This window comes from Halichoerus grypus, chromosome 2 (genome assembly GCF_964656455.1).
Source record: "Halichoerus grypus chromosome 2, mHalGry1.hap1.1, whole genome shotgun sequence".
NCBI classification, from domain to species: domain Eukaryota; kingdom Metazoa; phylum Chordata; class Mammalia; order Carnivora; family Phocidae; genus Halichoerus; species Halichoerus grypus.
In genome coordinates this window covers 186,535,000-186,551,986 of record NC_135713.1, presented here as the reverse complement: position 1 = coordinate 186,551,986, position 16,987 = coordinate 186,535,000, and the positions used below count along the sequence as shown (strand labels likewise).

At 56.4% G+C, this 16,987-nt stretch overlaps 2 protein-coding genes across 4 annotated transcripts in view; both read right to left on the bottom strand.

Moving 5' to 3' along the window:
• Nucleotides 1–2,281, bottom strand: part of ARHGAP23 (Rho GTPase activating protein 23) — a 78,024-nt gene extending 75,743 nt beyond the window's left edge. Inside the window, exon 1 of the mRNA XM_078065648.1 lies at nt 2,150–2,281. Coding sequence (XP_077921774.1) covers nt 2,150–2,158 — 9 coding nt within the window. The 5' untranslated portion in view covers nt 2,159–2,281. The remainder of the gene's footprint in view (nt 1–2,149) is intronic.
• An 8,671-nt stretch (nt 2,282–10,952) lies between these two features.
• The window catches only part of SOCS7 (suppressor of cytokine signaling 7), a 31,619-nt gene continuing 25,584 nt past the window's right edge, over nt 10,953–16,987 (bottom strand). For all 3 annotated transcript variants that reach the window (XM_078065643.1, XM_078065644.1, XM_078065645.1), the window contains one exon: nt 10,953–16,738. The gene's annotated coding sequence lies outside the window, so the exon portion shown is untranslated. The remainder of the gene's footprint in view (nt 16,739–16,987) is intronic.

The following is a 16,987-nucleotide window of genomic DNA, read 5'->3' as shown; positions in this document are numbered from 1 at the left end:
ACACATTGGGGCGGTTCTCGCACTATAAAAGGATTCTTCGCTTTACAAGAGGGCTCAGCACATGGGAAACTTAAAATAGGAGCTTCCCTGGTTGCGGTGAAAGAAGCTCCGATTTCAGAAGCACCCCATACACACCATGCTTCTGACACATCCAGAAAGCCAGTGACACCCACAGGGGCCCCAGGGCTGGGGCTGCCTTAAGACATTAACATCGGCCTGGGCACCTCCCTGGTTGTGCTGAACATCAGAGTCCCCACTGGGGGGGGACGTGTCTCACAGTCCAGCAGACGGGCTGACTGCTGGGCTGCTTGGCAGGGTGTCCTAGGACACCTAGAAAGGACCCGGGAAACCACCGCTCAGCACAGCTGCCAGGGAGTTCACAGCAGCCCAGAGAGAGGACAGATACCCAAGACCTCCCCGTGTCCCTTTGATGGGGGCGGGCAGGAGCCCAGTGTCCTACTCTCCTCCCGCTCTCTCCTCCCCTCTGCAATGCCAGGGCACAGGGGAGCCCGGCTCTGTCCCCTGGGAAAGCAGAAACAGCTGACCCCCAGAAGAGGTCCGGAAGGCTGATGGGGGGACAACTGAGGGCCGCTTTGAGGAGCAATTCAGGCCCAGCTGCACTCCCAGTGAGATGCCTTTAGGGTCCTCTAGGCAGAAAGTAGCGATGGTCCCTAGACCTACCTCTCCTTTTTTTTTTTTTTTAATTGAGGTGAAATTCACATAACATAACATTAACTGTTTTAATGTAAGCAATTCAGTGGCATTTAGTACTGTCCCCCAACCCCTACATTTTGCACTCAGAGTGGAGCCGTGGGTAGAGCCGGTAAGGATGGCAACAGCAGATAATGACGAATGGAGTCCCCTTCCCCCTGCCAGGCCTGGTGCTGCCACCGGCCATTTAAATTAACAACCAAGATGCCAACCAGGCCTGGAGACTAGACCAGCCCACAACTCCGCTCCAAACATCACACCCAGCCCAGGGGAGATGCCCAGAGCACTTCATGCCTCCCCAGAACTTAGGATCACCCCCTCCCCTGACTCCTCACCCTCCATCCCTCCTCTCACCCCTCATCACCATCATAGACAGCCCAAGAACCCCTCTGCCAGAGGTAGGGGGACTGCGCTCAGTCTGGAGGGGAGGGGTCTCAGAGACCAGGACCCCAGGCCACTGCTTTAGGCAGAGCAGTCCCAAAGAGCCCAGGAGTGTGGATAAGCCCCACACTTAAAGGCGCGCCCAAGAACAGAAAATCCCACCACTCCAGACCCCACCCCAAGACCTCCTACCAAGTCAGGATTATGAAGGAAGTAAGACAATCTCAAGAGCAGCCCCCTCACTCCTGTCCAGCCTGCTGCCCCTCTTAGAGGAGGAGACTGATTGCCAGTCAGAATAGAGGCCCCCCTCACTCACGTTAAGGGGACTGGCCCCCCTTCTCCATTTGAGCACCCTGGAGGGGGTGAGGAGCTCCAACCTGAGGGAGGCTTCATCCCTGCCCCTTTCTGATGGAGACCATGTAAAGGAAAGACAGCCCCCAGGGCCTGGCTGGGGCTGCAGGTCTGTATTTGGGGGGCATACGGAGAAGCTGCCCAGCCCACCCCATCTTTTCACTGCCATGAAATGGTGGCAGCAGCTGCTGCAGCTGCTGTAACTGGGGGAGGAGGGGGAGCCTGGCTGGGAGAAGACCCTCCATGTGTAGGTGGGGGAGGGAACCGGCTGTGTCGGTCGTGTCCTGAGGTCTCACTAGGGGGTCGGCGGTAGTTGGCGTGGGAGAGCTACCTCCGCCTCCTGTCACTCGTTTCATCCCGCAGGGCCTGCAGCCCCCTCAGGCCCAGGATCCTAGCAGGGGCTGAGACCTTACCGAGTGAGGAGGGGGGCTTCCAGATGCGGGGGCTCTCCTGGGTGGGGAGAGAGGCAGCGTGCGCGCCCTCTGCGCGCCTCCCTGTGTGTCAGCGTGTGTGTGCGCGTGTGCGTGTGTGTGTGTGTACCCACCAGCTCAGGGTCACACCAGCCCCGTCCCTCCCCCAGAGCTCCCGCGGGCTCGCAGCCCTGGCGCCCCAACCCCCCTCCCCCGCGGCGCGCCCACCCTCAGCCCGTGCTGACGGCCCCCGCCCTCCCCTCCCAGACACGCACCCGCGCCCCGCGCCCGCCGACCTGCTCCATGCTACTGCCCGCTACGCCGTCCTCGCCGCGCCGGCCCCGGGGGGCGCCGGGGGCGGCGGCCCCTCCATGCGCCCTGTCGGTGCGGCAACCCGGCGACCGCCCAGCGCGAGGAGCGCCGGTTGTCAGCCGCCCGGACCCCCGCCCCGCCCCGCCCCGCAGGCCCCGCCCCCTCCCCTCCCACCCGCGGGGGGAGGCGCGGCGCTCACACCGGCGCGCGCGCGCGCACACACACGGTCACACACGCACGTTCATGCACAGCCACTCACATCCAGGGGCTCATCCCTGCCAGCACACCTGGTTCTCCCTGCCCTGGGGACACTGTTAGTCCAGAGAGGACACCCTCCGAGCGAAGCCCCTCTCTTCATCTCCGAGATTTATGAGTTAGAAGGGCCCCCCCCTCCTCATTTTACAGGGGCCACAGAAAGGTTTGCCTGAGGTCACCCGGCAGCTTGGTGACAGAGCTGACCCATGGCCCAGACCACTGTCTCCCAGGCTGATGCCCCTCCTCAGGGGTTGCCTGAGAGCAGGTCAGAGACACCCACAGAGCCTGGGACGCAGGGAGACGCGGCATTGGCCCCCACCCTGCGAGCAGGGGTCTGGATCCTGTGACCTTGTGAGGACAGGAGATGGTGGGGAGGTGCCGCTCCCTGCTGCCAGGACCCAGCCTCTGTTCAAATGTGTTTTGAGGTCCTTGGCTGGGTGTGGGGAGCAGAGATGGAGATTCCTGTCGCCTACCGTGTGCCATGCCCCACGCATATGCCAAGCAGGAGGAGAGGCTGAACTGTTGGCCCACTGCTAGAGAAGGGTCATCTGAAGCCCCCGATGCTAGCCAGGCCCCTGACTGCTGGTCGTGGCGCCACCCACTCTGGTAAAGACCAAAGAGGTGGCAAAGAGACTGCCCCCCCACCCCCATCAGAGGGGGCTCCTGACTGCGCACTGCTCCTCTGTCCTGCCGCTCACCGGGCAGGGCCGAGCTGAGGGTGAGATCACATGAGCAGGCATGTGAGAGGCAGGCATGCTGCCCAGGAGCGTGGAGTCCAGAGTGGACAGGGGTGGGAATTAACCTGCCCTGAGGCGGGTAGCAGGGTGGGAGCTTCGGTGGGCAGGGGCTGGCCGCCTAGACCCGCCCCCCGGGGGCCAGTGCCCAGCCTGGCATGAAGGGGGTTTCACCCCTTCTCACTGCACCCTGGCCTCTGTTGGGCACCAGAGGGTGAAGGGGCAGAGGGCGGGAAGCTGAGATGGGGCGAGTTAAGATCTTCAGTGGGCCCAGACAAAGGGGGCTTTATAGGCTGGGTGTGGGGGACATGCTGGGGGCAGGGAGGCAGGAATGCAGGCCGGGGAGGCCCTGAGCTCATGGGCAGCCCGGCTTGGGGCTGAGGTTGGACACCCCCAGTCCTCCCACGCTTGGGCCCTGTGCGGTATTTGCTGCTTTGCTCCTGGGACGGCAGCCAGGAGTCCTGGCAGCCCCTCATCCCGGGCCACCCGTCTTCTCAGGGGTCTGGTGGGCACTCCCCACGCACTCCCAGTCTTCCCCGCCCAGCTGGCCGCAGCCTCTCTTGGCTTCCCTGCCATGCCCTCTCAGCGGCCTCGTGGCCCCTGTCTGCTACCCAAGTGAGTGAGTGCCCTGCTGGCTGCCTGGGGGAGGGGAGGGACAGATTTGGGTGGGGTCACAAGGCTAGGGGGTCAATGGGGCCCTTTGTCTCTTCAGACGGAGTCTGTCCTGGGCTAAAGAGACAGGAGACTGAGAAGAGTGCTAGCCAGCAAGCATGTCCCCCAGACCCTGACCCCGCCTCTCCCAGGCCGCAGTGGAGCTGGGCCCTGGGCTGTGAAGGCAGGCTCCGTTCTTCCCAGTTGTTTCCCTCTGATTCTCTTTCAGGGAGGAAGCAGCCACTGGGAAGTGAAGACAAGAAGGAGGAGGTGGCTGTAGCGACAGCAGACACCCACGATGGGCTTCTGGAACAGCTGCTGCTTGGCTAGACCTAAAGTCTGGGGTTGGGCTTTGCAAAGTTGAGAACTGTCTGTCCCCAAAGATGCTGAGCTGGCCCTAACAAATAGACTCCTACTAGCCAAAGTCACAGTGGCTAGACTGCTAAACCCCGAAGCTATTTTATCAACACACCTGAGCACTGCAGGAAGCTCCACAAGCAGAGTCCCTGTGAAGGACCACAAGATGCATGTGTGCAGCCCCCCCAGTCCTCCCTCTTCCCTGGCAGCCTGGATCCTCGACAAGCTCCGACTCTCTAGTTCCTATTGCTCCTCCCCACATGGGCCAGAATCTTCAGCCACAGCCTTACCTCAGAGGGGCAGCAGTAGGGGGGTGGGGGCAGGGCCCAGCCCAGGTCACTTGACGTAAATCTTATTGAATCTCCTTCATAAGATTAAGAGGACACTAGTCTTGTCTCTTAATAAGTGTCCTGGGCAAAAACCTCTTTTTAGGGGGTAAAAAAAAAAAAAAAGTCCCAGTCTGGCCAGCACCGAACTTTCCAACCTTCTCTTTGAGAAGCTTTGAGCCTCACTGGAGGGAGACTGACCAAGATTCAAGTCCCACGTCTGCCATTCGGGAGCCGTGTGGTATATGCACCTCTGAGTTCTGGCTTCCTCGTGCATAAGCCAAGAGTGATAATAGTACCACCTCACAGGGTCGATGGGAGATTGGGATGAGGGTATAACATTTTTGGTCCACGGACAGACACATAAGCCGTCAATAAAAGCTAAGTGCTTTCTACAAAGAGCTGATTTAATTCGTCTTATATTGATTATTTATTAGCTTTAGTGTATCAGGTGACAGTTTCTAACCTTGTTCCCAAATTCTGGGAGACCATACCCTGGCTACAACCAGGTGTTTCTTTGAGGGTGGCATCTGCCTTCCACTGGGTGGGAACGGAAATGATGAGGGCAGTTTCCAGCCTGCTTCTCCCCACCCCCCCCATCAGCCCCCTTCCCTTCACCTAGGAGCCTCATGGGCTCCCCGGGGAGCAGGAGAAGGTGGAAAGAGATCTGAGAGCCACCTTAAGGCAGATGACTCCTGGGGTGGGGGTGCCATGAGCCTGAGAAGGGAGGAAGGAGGAGGATTACCCAGGAGGGAGTGGAAGGAGATGAGCAGGAAGGGGGGGGCATGGACCGCGGGGCCCCACTCCTCCACCTGCTGCTTTGTGAACAAAGCCAAGAATGATGCAATTCTGGCCTGGTTGCAGCTGAGGCTCTAACCAGGCCCTGAGAGGAAAAGTGGGTGTCGAGGGTGGGGGGTGCCGATGCAGGGGGCCTGTGGAAGCCCGGCCCTGGATGCCCAGCCCAACATGTAGCTCCCAGCCTCCTTCCGAAGCCCCTTACCCAAGGTCAGACCCCTCACCAAACAGGCCCAGCTACCTTTGAAGCAGGAGCCAGACATGATGCAAGGAGGACATCATTCCAGGCAGCCTCCTCGGAGGGGTTGGCACCTCCCACAGGGGAGGGAGATGACGAGCCCCAGAGGCGGAGCTGGCTCAGAACACCCTCACATCGGGCCCTCCACGTGGGGGGTGGGGGGTGCTCAGTCTGCAGCTCTGTTTCCCCTTCCTCTCATCTTGGAGACAAAGGCAAAATTCTCTGGAGAAGGTGGGATGGGAAAGCTCAGGAGAATCCTGACCCAGGCTCTGCACACGGTTGCACATATTTATAGAATTCAATAAAACCCAAGGCAGACACCGAGATGGGTCTGGGCCCCCAGTGCCTGGGGGAGGCCTGGCATTCCCCTGGGGCGGTCATCAAGCCAGCGGGGGCAGGGTGGGGCCTGCGGGTGGTTTCCACCAGCTCCTGGGGTGTCTGCCCCAGCTCCCCATTCTGCCCCGGGGCCGAGAGAACAAAGCCTTCCCCCTCTCCCTCCACTTGATGAAAGGAGTCTTGTCCCGCACGCCAGGACCATGTGGAGGATGTGTCACAGGCCAGGGGCTCCGAGGGAACAGGGCATTAAATGGGGGCAGCAGAAGAGGACTGAAGATACTGCGTTCAGGGATATTAAACCCAGCCTCGCCCCACTGCCGCCCAGCCAGACCTGAGGGGACAGCTGGGTGGCATAGCCCAGAGGCGCCACTAGGTGGCAGGAAAAGCCCAACAACTCACCCGGTTCCACCTGTTCCCACCACCCGCTGCCCCACACCCCCAGCCTTATCCTCCAGCAACCTTCCCCCCTTCCTCCCTCCAACCCACCCCTCGCTGCAGCCTCCGGTGACAGCCCTGAAGTCTTTTCATTTTTCCTTCCACTTTAGAGAAGGCAAAAAGCTCTCAGTCCTTCTCTTCCAAATGCCACTAATAATGATAATAATTAGTGCCTGTGGCTATTTATTGAGTGCTGAAGAGGTACCAGGCATTTTACGTGCATTATCTCATTTACTCACTCATGAGGTAAGTAAAAATACTCTCCCTCTTTGCAAGAGGAGACAGACTAAGAAAGCATAAATAGACTGTCCAAGATCACACGACTGCGAGTCGTGCAGCCGATGTTCAGATCAGGTCTACACATGCTGGGCGGGCGCCTCGCTAAGCCTGTGAACGAGTGGGTGTCGGCATGGAGAGGGGGCGAAGCACCCGTCAGATGCATGTGAGACTCCGTCCACCCTTCTCACCAACACCCGCCCCCCCATACCCGACCCCTTGAGATTCTAGGAGGGTGTCTTAGTCTCAGGGTAAGTGTGAAATTTAAAAAGTTTGCCTGGGGCGCCTGGGTGGCTCAGTCAGTGAAGCATCTGACTCTTGGTTTCGGCTCAGGTCGTGATCTCAGGGTCATGAGATCGAGCCCTGAGTCCGGCTCCGTGCTCAGCGGGGAGTCTCCTTGGGACTCTCTCTCCCTCTCCTTCTGCCCCTCCTTCCTGTTCTCTCTCTCTCACTCCCTCCCTCTAAAATGAATAAATAAATCTTTTTTTTTTTTTTTTTAAAGTTTGCCTGAGTGATTCGGGCTCACAAACCCTTGCTCTGAGAGCCACTGCGCCCTCCCCTGACGCCTCTTCTACGGACTGCACAAGGCATTCTGGGTTCTCTCCTTGCCCACGTTGCTTCCCGTGTGAATCCCCATTCCAGCGTGGTTGCCCCACGTTCGGCACCAAAGGTGATTCCGGCGCAGAGGACCTTCCCCCAGGGCCGTCTCCACGTCTGGCCTGGCTGTCTTTGCCAACATCCAGGGGGCATCCGTCCGTGTGCTGGCACAGCCCCGGGTGGTGGGGGCGGGGGACAGAGCAGACGAGGAACAAGACACAGAACCCACTGTCCCCAAGCAATAAGAGTTCGTGTCTAAAGCTGGGCCTGCACTGCCTTCTACATACGGTGTCCATTCGGAGAAAGAGCCCGCTATCCAGAAGAAAAGGAGATGGATCCCTACTGCCCTGTTCTTCACTGACACCCGGGCATGTGCGAGCGTGGCAGCTGCAGGGAAGGGGTGCGAGGAGGTGACACCCAGTGCAGGGGAACTTCTTGACATTTTCTTTGACTCCACCGGTCTCCCACACACGGTGGTTGCTGCCAGGCTGTCCTGTCCCGTTTCAAGCCTTCCACACTCCCCCCAGGATCAGCTGTGACCTGCCACATTTATTTTTCCCCTCCCCCTAGAAAGCTAGCCAGCCTCTCCTATTCTCCACCTGTCTCATCACCCCTGGATTTGCAGAATAAAGGCCCAGAAACAAAACCAAGTTCTCAGAAGTGGGCGCGGAAAGCCAGGCCCTGACACCACATGGGATGAGACCAGAAGCCCAGGAGGTAAGAAGGGCGCCTGAGCTGAGCTCTTGATTTTTCTTTTCTAAAGATTTTATTTGACACAGAGAGAGAGAGAGAGCACAAGCAGGGGGGAGAGGGAGAAGCAGGCTCCCCGATGAGCAGAGAGCCCGATGTGGGGCTCGATCCCAGGACCCCAGGATTATGACCTGAGGTACCCCCCAAGATGAGCTCTTTAAATGCAGACTTTCTGCTGGGGGAGAATTCAGCAGGGGGTGGTGGGTGGTTCAGTGCAACCTGGGGTCCCTGGACGAAGCCTGCTGACCCCATGTGGGGAGCATCTCCCACCAGGGCAGCTCTGGTGCTCAGACACCTTTGGCGGCAGGAGGAAGCGGTCAACACCCCACCTTTGGGCTACCTTGAGTTGCAGTCCTGTCACATCGTTCACACTCTTACTTCAACCACCAAAACTCCAATCCCTTGAGAAATTCTGAAGAAGACTGACATTTAGTAGTTAAGAACCCCTACTTTACGCGATCGAGCTGTCCCGTGTGAAAGGTGAAAATCCAGGCTCAAGGCTGGCTGACTGGGAAAGCAAGCAGCACTCCCGGGAAGGGGGCAGATGTCGCTTTTCCTCAACCACCACCACCTTGGCACGTGTACTCAACCGTGTCAGCCCCGGGGACAGGGAGAGAGCTGAGCGCACAGGCTCCGTCCCTCCCGGACCAGAGTCAGGACGAGCAAGCAGGCAGACACGTGAACAGATAGCAGAGGAAGGAGCACTGGTTTGGCCACAAGTGGCTGGTGACAGTTCCAGAGGTGGCCCCGGAGCAAACCCTGGAAGGCCGAGTTTCCAGGCGGGGAGAGTGACAGGAAAGGGTCCCCCAGCGTGAGGGAAGGTGGGAGTGGCAGGAGAAGGGATGCCGTCCTCGGGGGACACTGGGTGTGTCACGACCAGAGTGCAGCCTGTGTGGCAGGAGGAGAAACAGCCTTGATGCCAAGTTGAGGAGGGAAGATTTTCTTCTCTAGGCGGAGCCATCGTTGATTTTCAACTAAGGAAGCGACTTGAGCACGTCTTTTCTGGGGAAGGACTTTTTAGAAGGACTGGTGAGGGGAGACGGGACGCAGGAAGACCAGCTGGGAAGTTGCTGGAATTGCCCAGGTGAGAAAAGGGGAATGTCTAAATTAGGACATGGCGACAGAGACCAGATGAAGTCGCGGCTTCAACAGGGCTCAGCGCATAGGATTAGCCTGGTCAAAATTCCTCTTGGAAAGGCCCTCGGAAGGGGCTCCACTGGAGGCCGGCGGTAGCTCAGCCGACGCCTCCCCAGAGCTGGAGCCAAGCCCCGAGCCTTTGGCTGAGCGCCAGGCGGAAAGGGTTGTGCTCCAGAACCCATGTGGCTCCAGCTGGCACTCGGATCATGACGCACGAGATGCTCACACTACGCGAGGCGGGAGGGAACCCAGACAGCCCGAAAATGCCCTTTCCCCAGCTCCCCCGCATCCCCGGGGACACGCATGAGGGGGGACACACGCAGAGGGGGGAGGGGATCTCCTGCGCCCGCACCGCCTGCCACGCGCTCGCTCGCAACTGAACCCTGCGCAGCCAGGCGCCACCGACAGGTGACGCGGGACAGCCTCGGTGACAGCATCGAAGTGCTGGCTGAAGAGAATGGCCAAGGAACACGGGGGGTGACGTAGGTGGTGTCAGGTGTCGGGGGTGAAGAGGATGGCAGGGGGCCATTCTGTTTATTTATTTGGGGCTTACTCTTACCGAAAGAATGCTTCTCCTCCTGTGGGCTTCATCACCCAAGTCAGAGGCTCCAGGACCTATCTTTCCCGACGAACCTAACAAATAAGCCGTCACGACCGTGAACGAGGCTGGTCTGAAATGATGAAAACCCGCGCCTCTACTTTGAAGACATGCGCACTAACCCTCCCGGCTGTCGGTGTGAGCGGAGTCCCTGTGACTGACAACTGCGTGCGCAAACGGCGGCCATTAGGGCATTGGAATTGCTCGTTCTGAGTCAAGCATCTTCCCTCGTCGTGTCGTTCAGCCTTCGTAGCCTGGCGCACCTTTCCTTCTAAAAGGGAAGAAAACTGCGGTCGGGAATTCACGGTCACAGAACGGCTCTCAGAACTGCTAGACCGCCGCGTCCTGACGCAGACCTGTGACTGGAGGATGAGCTGACCGGGGCCAGGGGGGTTTCCCAGACGCCCCCGGGCGGCCCTTCCAACCGGTCCTGTGGAAACGCAACTCCTCCGACCTGGGTTCTCGCTCACGCGGCATGCTTCCTGCTCTGAGGATGCGGAGAAATTGCAGGAAATTCCCCCCAATGTGCCAACGTGGTCCAGCAGCCCCCTAAGTAGGGGACTTGGAGAGGGATTAGGTGGGAAAGTGAAGAGAGGAGTTTCCAGTGGCTCCGAGGACACACGGTTGTCAAGGAGAGAAACAGTCTGTTCTTTTGTCTCCAAAGAGCACCACCGCTCAAGAGGGACTGGGCCAGGGGCGCCTGGGTGGCTCAGTCGTTAAGCGTCTGCCTTCGGCTCAGGTCATGATCCCAGGGTCCCGGGATCGAGCCCCACATCGGGCTCCCTGCTCAGCGGGAAGCCTGCTTCTCCCTCTCCCACTCCCCCTGCTTGTGTTCCCTCTCTCGCTCTCTCTCTCTCTGTCAAATAAATAAATAAAATCTTTTAAAAAAAAAAAAAGAGGGACTGGGCCGGCAAGGCAGGAGGGATGCAGGTTAAACTCAGGAGAAACCTCTCCTGCCAGCAGGGGGAAACACGGGGACTGACCGCTGTGGGGACACGCGCACCCTCCCTAGCCACAGCCCAACGCCACCGCTCACCCACCCAAAGGCCACGGGCACTGGAATTCTCCTGCACTTGCCGAGGAAGGAGAAAGCAGCGCTGAGCAATGGCCGTTGGCCTGGGGAACTTTGCAACATCTCTAATTCTGACAAGACCAGTCCTGGATGCGTCTCGCTTGGCTCCCATCGTGGAGATGCCCCAGTCACCAGGGCTGGGTCCTCTGACCCTACGGGGCTGGTGGTGGTGCGAGAAGTCACAGGAGATGGGAGAAGGACTGACAGACACGAACCCAAATCACATGAAGTAATTTCTAAACATTTTTATTTCAAATCTCTTTTCACCCCTCCCCAAAAAGACATGAGTCAGTACAGCAATCATAAAAAGGAGATACAAACACAAGAGTCAAATGTCTCCCGCACTGACACTTACAAAAAACTGGGAGTTGTACGTGGGGTTTCCAAACAGGACCTGCAGCAGCTACTAATGTCCCTTTATAAGAGTCACACATGCCTATTAATACAGTATATACAAACACCCGGTTCTGGAACTAATCTACAGGGACATCCCAACACCCACCCATCTATCCCCAGAAAAATACCAAAACACACCCAAAGTGCATTTGTTTTGTTTATATCAAAACATCTTTCCCTTCTCCCACCCCACCCGCAGACCCTCCCACCCCATTTAAGATTGGCCTGCAAGTCTATTTTAACCATTTAGTAATTTTTTATAGTTTATGAAAATAAATTATACAGCAACTATTTTAATAAATTAAGCACAAAAAGGGGGAGGAGAGGAGGAAAACTAAACGGGAAGACAAAAGCCAGGCCACGCTTTGGCTTGGAGGAGGGCGGGGGGGGCGGCACACGAGGACAGAAGTGGCTGCAGGGTGCGGCTCCCCTTCTGGTGAAGGACTGGCAGCCACCCTGAGCCCGGAATGACACCCCTCTTCATGGAGTTTCTTAACAACAACCAAACAAATGGACAGCAGCGGCTGCGCCACAGGCAGCACCAGTTCGGGCACCCGACGGCCGGCCTACCCACCGAGCGGCGCCTGGGTCGTGCCTGTCCCTCGTAAAAGGCTCTGGGCCCAACGGTGAGGGCGAGCCCCCGTTCAGGGGAGCACCAGGGATGGAGGAGCCAGACCAGCCCGCCCGCCCCACCTGAGCTGGGCGGAGCAGCGTGTGATGTCCTGGGTTCCGATCAAGAGTGTCCTCCGTTTTCTTCACACTCTCTCTCCAGGAGCAAAGATTGCAGTCCAGCTGCAACCAGACACTCATGTCCTCCCTGCTTTTGACCTGCTCCTTCGTGCCTCTTGGCACTTCGGAGGGAGGAGGCGGGGGGCGGGGAGCAGTTCCAGGTACCCTCTAACCGAGATGAGATGAGCGTGAAGGCAAGTCACAGACTCAGCATGCAGGACTGGCTTCCCAGAGGTAGATGGGAGTGGGAAGGGACGGGAGAAGAGGTACAGAGGACAGGATGGGAAGCAGGACGAAACTGGGCCGGCACCTACCAGGAAGGTCAAGAAGCGATGAAAAGGACAACAACAGTATGGAATTTGTATGTAAAGAAAGGTCTTTCCCTGGCAGATTAGAGAATCAGTATTTTAAATACAATTCCTTACTCTGTCTTTCTAACTGCAGCACCTGAGTCCCCAGTGCCTCCGTCTCTACGGTTCAAACCCCACCTCACGCCTCCCGAGGCTTTGCTCTCCATCTTCTCAAGGCCTCCTGTCCTTTTGTGCTAGCACGAAGGCTCGGATGTCAAAACGGGATAGGTCACGGGGACTGGCAGACTCAACTTTGCCTTCTGGAGCTTTGAGGCCCACTAACCCTACAGCTATCATGGGGGGAGGGAGCCACGCTTTGCTTTCTTTCTTTTTTTTTTTTCTTTTTCTTTTTTAATAAAAAAGATTTTACTCCCCAGGAGCAAATAAATCACTTTGAACTACTGATAAACACTGTTGCAGTGAAAAGGAAAGACGGCTACATGTATGCAACAGCATGAGTCGGTGTAAGAACAGCTGTGCCGACAATTAGAGATAAAAATCACTTATCCCCCCACCACCCGAAACCAAACCAAGAGGATTCCCATAGGGAAAATGTCTAACTCAAAAGCTCCTCCCTTAGGGACAGGGGGCATGTCATTCTCTTAAACGTGGAAAACAAATGGCAGGTCTCCCCACAATGGAGATGCTTTCAACACCCCAACTGGGGGCAAGACCTCTGCAAATGAAGACATGCGTGCGAACACACACACACGCACACACACACACGCTGACTTTCAGATCTCCCTCCCACAGCCACAGAGCTATATCCCAGGGCCTCGCCCTCCGTTTTCAGGGCTCAGAGCCAAGGGAGAGGCCGCGGGGCAGGGAAGGGTCTAACCTAAGGGAGAAGTCCCACCTATCCCCGTGTCTCCTGCTGGGACCCAAGGGCTTCAGGAAGCCTTGTTCTTTTGGGGGCCTAAGGTGAGGGCCAAAAAGGTGGGCACCCCAGGGCATCCAGCTCTACTCTAGGCTCTCATACCCGGACGTGCAAGCACTCAGCACCCTCCCGGCTCCCCACCTCTTCCCGGATGTACACTGGAGGGGGGATTGCAGCCATCTCCACAGCATTCCCAGCCTCAGGGAGGGCCGACCCCGTCAGCCCCTGGGAAAGGAAGGAGAGGAGCAGAAACTGTGACGGTGAGCTCCCCACCGAGCCTCTCCTCTCAGAAGCCGGCGCGCTGCAGTCCGCGGCTCACACTCACTACGTCTAGGCACAGGCTGGCCACCGGGCCAAGGCCACCGCCGACGGCCCCAAAGTCCCAGCTGCCGCCCCCTTACCCAGTCCTCACAGCAAGGCCCCACCCCCTTACTCTGCACTCCTGCCACAGCCGCGGATTTCAAGTAACAGCCCATTGTAGCAGCGCTTGCCACCTGGCTCACAGCGGTTCACACCTGTCCTGAGGGAGGTTACAGCAGATCAGTCACCAACAAGTAAGGGTCACAGGAAAGAACCCATTACCAACTCTGAAATCAATGATGGGTCCCGGGAGGTGAGAACCCTTTCCAGTTTGTGACTTTAAAATACAACAACCGAAAAGGAGTGAGTTCCCTCTGTGGACTGCATCTCGATTAGCACGACACAGAACTGGCAAAGGAGGAGTGGGCCCAGTCTGGAGAGCGGCCAGCCGCCCCGTCCCCTCTCTGCTCTCTGACCAGGCGGGCCCCTCAGCCAGCTGCCCCACTCCCGCCTCTTCCTCCCCCTCACCCCCCGACCGAGCCGGTCTCTCCCTGCGCAACTCTGTCTCGCAGCCCACTCTACTGAGGAAGGGCTAGGCGACAGCCTGGGCCATGACTAGCACACAGACAGATCATGGACACGGGTGCACACCACCCTTTCCCAGGAGGAGAAAGAAGGATGGTGGTGAGGTTGGGTCATGCCTCCTCAGCTGGTTTGGTTCTGGGCCTGACCGCAGGAATTCTCCAGTGGAAACCCCTGGTACCACAAGGGGTACAAGGGCTCTGCCTTCCTCCCCCCCGGACTACGCTGAGAACAGTGAGGTCCCTGGCTATGGACAGGAACCAGGTGACTTCTGGCTTTGGGGTCCACTTCACCATCATAAGCCCTCAGTGCTGAGACTTGCCTGATGACCAGGAAGTTTCCATCTAAACCGCAGCTCACTGGGAAAGGAGTGACTGATGCTGCCACTCTAACCTGGGGCTGTGTCCTGGTCAGTACACGCTGCAGATTTCTGCTTCCATGCTTCTGTTCATGTGTTTCTTGTCTCACTGTCTTACCCTCACCTAGGACCCAAAGCCTCACCGCCACAGAGCTCTCCCAGACCATCTGGTCTACCCTGATCTTGCCCACCTGAATTTCTTTAAAGACAGACCTTGGTTCTTGCTGCCACACAGAGTCATTCTCCAACTGCTGCACGTGCAGCAGTCACTTAAAAGCTCCCTCAGGCCAGACATCATGTCTTCCCCCTCTTGTGTTTCCCACAGTATCTAGCCCAGACCCAGGCAAACACACTAAAACATACTATAAAAAAGAATTTTAAAATTATGGGTGGCTGAAATGGTGTAAAAGAAAAAAGCCCCCAAAAACCCAAATAGCTGCACATCAGCCACTCAAGGATCCCGATGGATTGCAGACTGCAGGCTCTAGAGCTGGGTGGCACTTTCTGCAAGATGGCAAGTTAATCTGCACCCTCAAGAGGCAAGACTCACAGGTTAAGCCAATTTCTGGGATCACTATCTTCATTGGTTGGTAACACTCCCATGGGATCCAAGGAGAAAAGAGGTACCTCGTGACAAATCAGAGGTGGGCTGTGTTTATGTCACAAAGCTCATTTTGTGGATCCCCTCTCTTTCCAGGCAGATAACAATGCAAGTCTCCTCCCTATTCCACTACAAGGAGGAAGACTGGTCATTCCATGCAAGACATAAGGCAGAAGGCCAATGCTTCCAGATGAGGCAGTCCTATAAATTACGAAGACACTGGGGCCTCACCCCAAACCATCAGGAAACCACAAACCTGATGATATTATTTATCTCATGAGATGAGGCAGACAGAAGCACAGGGGAACCAAAAGAGGCAGTCTAATGGAACATTTACTACAAAAGAGCAATAAAGACCCAAACAGCTCAATTTTCATATCTTAATAGCAAACCTCTCCCCAGAGTAACTCTATAGAAAAGCAAACTCATAATATCATATGACTTGACAACGGCCCACTTCAGAAAAACTCAAGGACCACTGAAACACACTGGAGTTTCTCCCCCTCCTCTTCCACTTCCGCCTGGAAGGTGGACAACTCCCAAATCAGCATCAGACAGACTTCCCAATGAAAGGGGGGCAAACAGAATCTGACTCAGGAAAATGTTTGGGTTGCTAGAAAAAACACAGTTAAATTAAAAAGCCCTTACTACCTCCCGTCCCAGAAGTGGGATAACAGGGATAAACCTAAAAACACGAGATGCAATGCTCTCCTCCTCTCTGATCCAAAGACACTCCATTAAGGCTGAGACATTGGAGAGCTTCTTCTCGGAAGAGCGCTACCACGATAGCTTCGTTTCTCACCATCCTCCATATTCCTTCTCACTAGCTGGCAGACATATGGAGGTAAGTAACACTGACTCCTAAGTCATGGGTACAGTTTGCCATTAAGAATCTGGAAGCATGCTCCATTAACTTTAGCAGCTCATGATTAGGGCTCTCAACTGCTCAGGTGATGAGAAAATCGACTGCCTTGACAGCTGGCAGAAGCAATAGGAACGATGTTGCCATGATCAGAGTGAAATGTACAGTTATCTCGGGGGAGGGGTGGAGGGTGGAGGAAGAACGGGACGGACTTGAGGTCACAGAACTCAGGAATTCAGTACAACAAAACTAACACAGCTTCTATGAGAGGTGATTCTGAAACCAGGTTCCTAAACCTTCAAAGGAAAGGATGTGAGGAGTCACTACTTTCCTTGGCAGAGGCCCTTTGCCAGTTTTTGTTCAGCAATCTTCTATTCGAGACTACCCACCCTTTCTTTCTCGCTCCGACTGAAGCTGCCCAAGCTTAAAGAGATGAGGATCCTCATCCCTCAGAGACTCCCAGCTCAATTTGCACTTCTGACTCCTTCTCTTCCCTTCTTTGAGGTCAATGGTGAACACTCGCACTCTGCCTTTGGCACCAGCTGAATGACCGTCACTGGCAATCCCCTCCCTCCCCTCCCCCCGTTTGGACCTGGCTCACCCTTGGCACCACTTCCAGTCCAATGGGCACGAACCCCAGCTGCCTTTAAAGGAAGTTTTCCATACCGAGAAATGCAAATATCCAAAACAAAACTTCTAAAAAAGGAACAGTGTTGAGACTTCTTCCAGTTTTCCAAGGAGCTCGTCCAGTTCCAGGATACCGCGGGGGCTGGATGTGAAGAGGTGGAGCCCCCGCGCAGAGAGTGTGGTTGTGTGCTTCTTCCAAGCCCCAGGGCTGCAAGGGGGACCAAAGTCTTTGCACGGAGGAACTCAGCCCTTCCAATTCCCTCGTTTCTCCTCACTCCCCCTTCCACAGTAGCTTCATTTGGTTCTTCAGAACTGGAGCTTGGCAACCAAATGCCTAGGTGAAAAAAGAAAAATATGAGAGCGGCTCAATGGAGTGGAGCCAAATGGAGAAGAGCTCAGCCTCTGGAGGTGGAAAAGTACAGCTCAAAAGGAGAGCTGGAATCTGGATAGCCAAAGACTTCCACAAACACTGGTGCTGGCTCAGGATGTAGCAACAGCATTTGCTGGGGGACCTGAGCAGCCCAGGACTTGGACACCAAAAAAAGGTCCTAAAATAACTGACAAATATATTGTATCATATCAC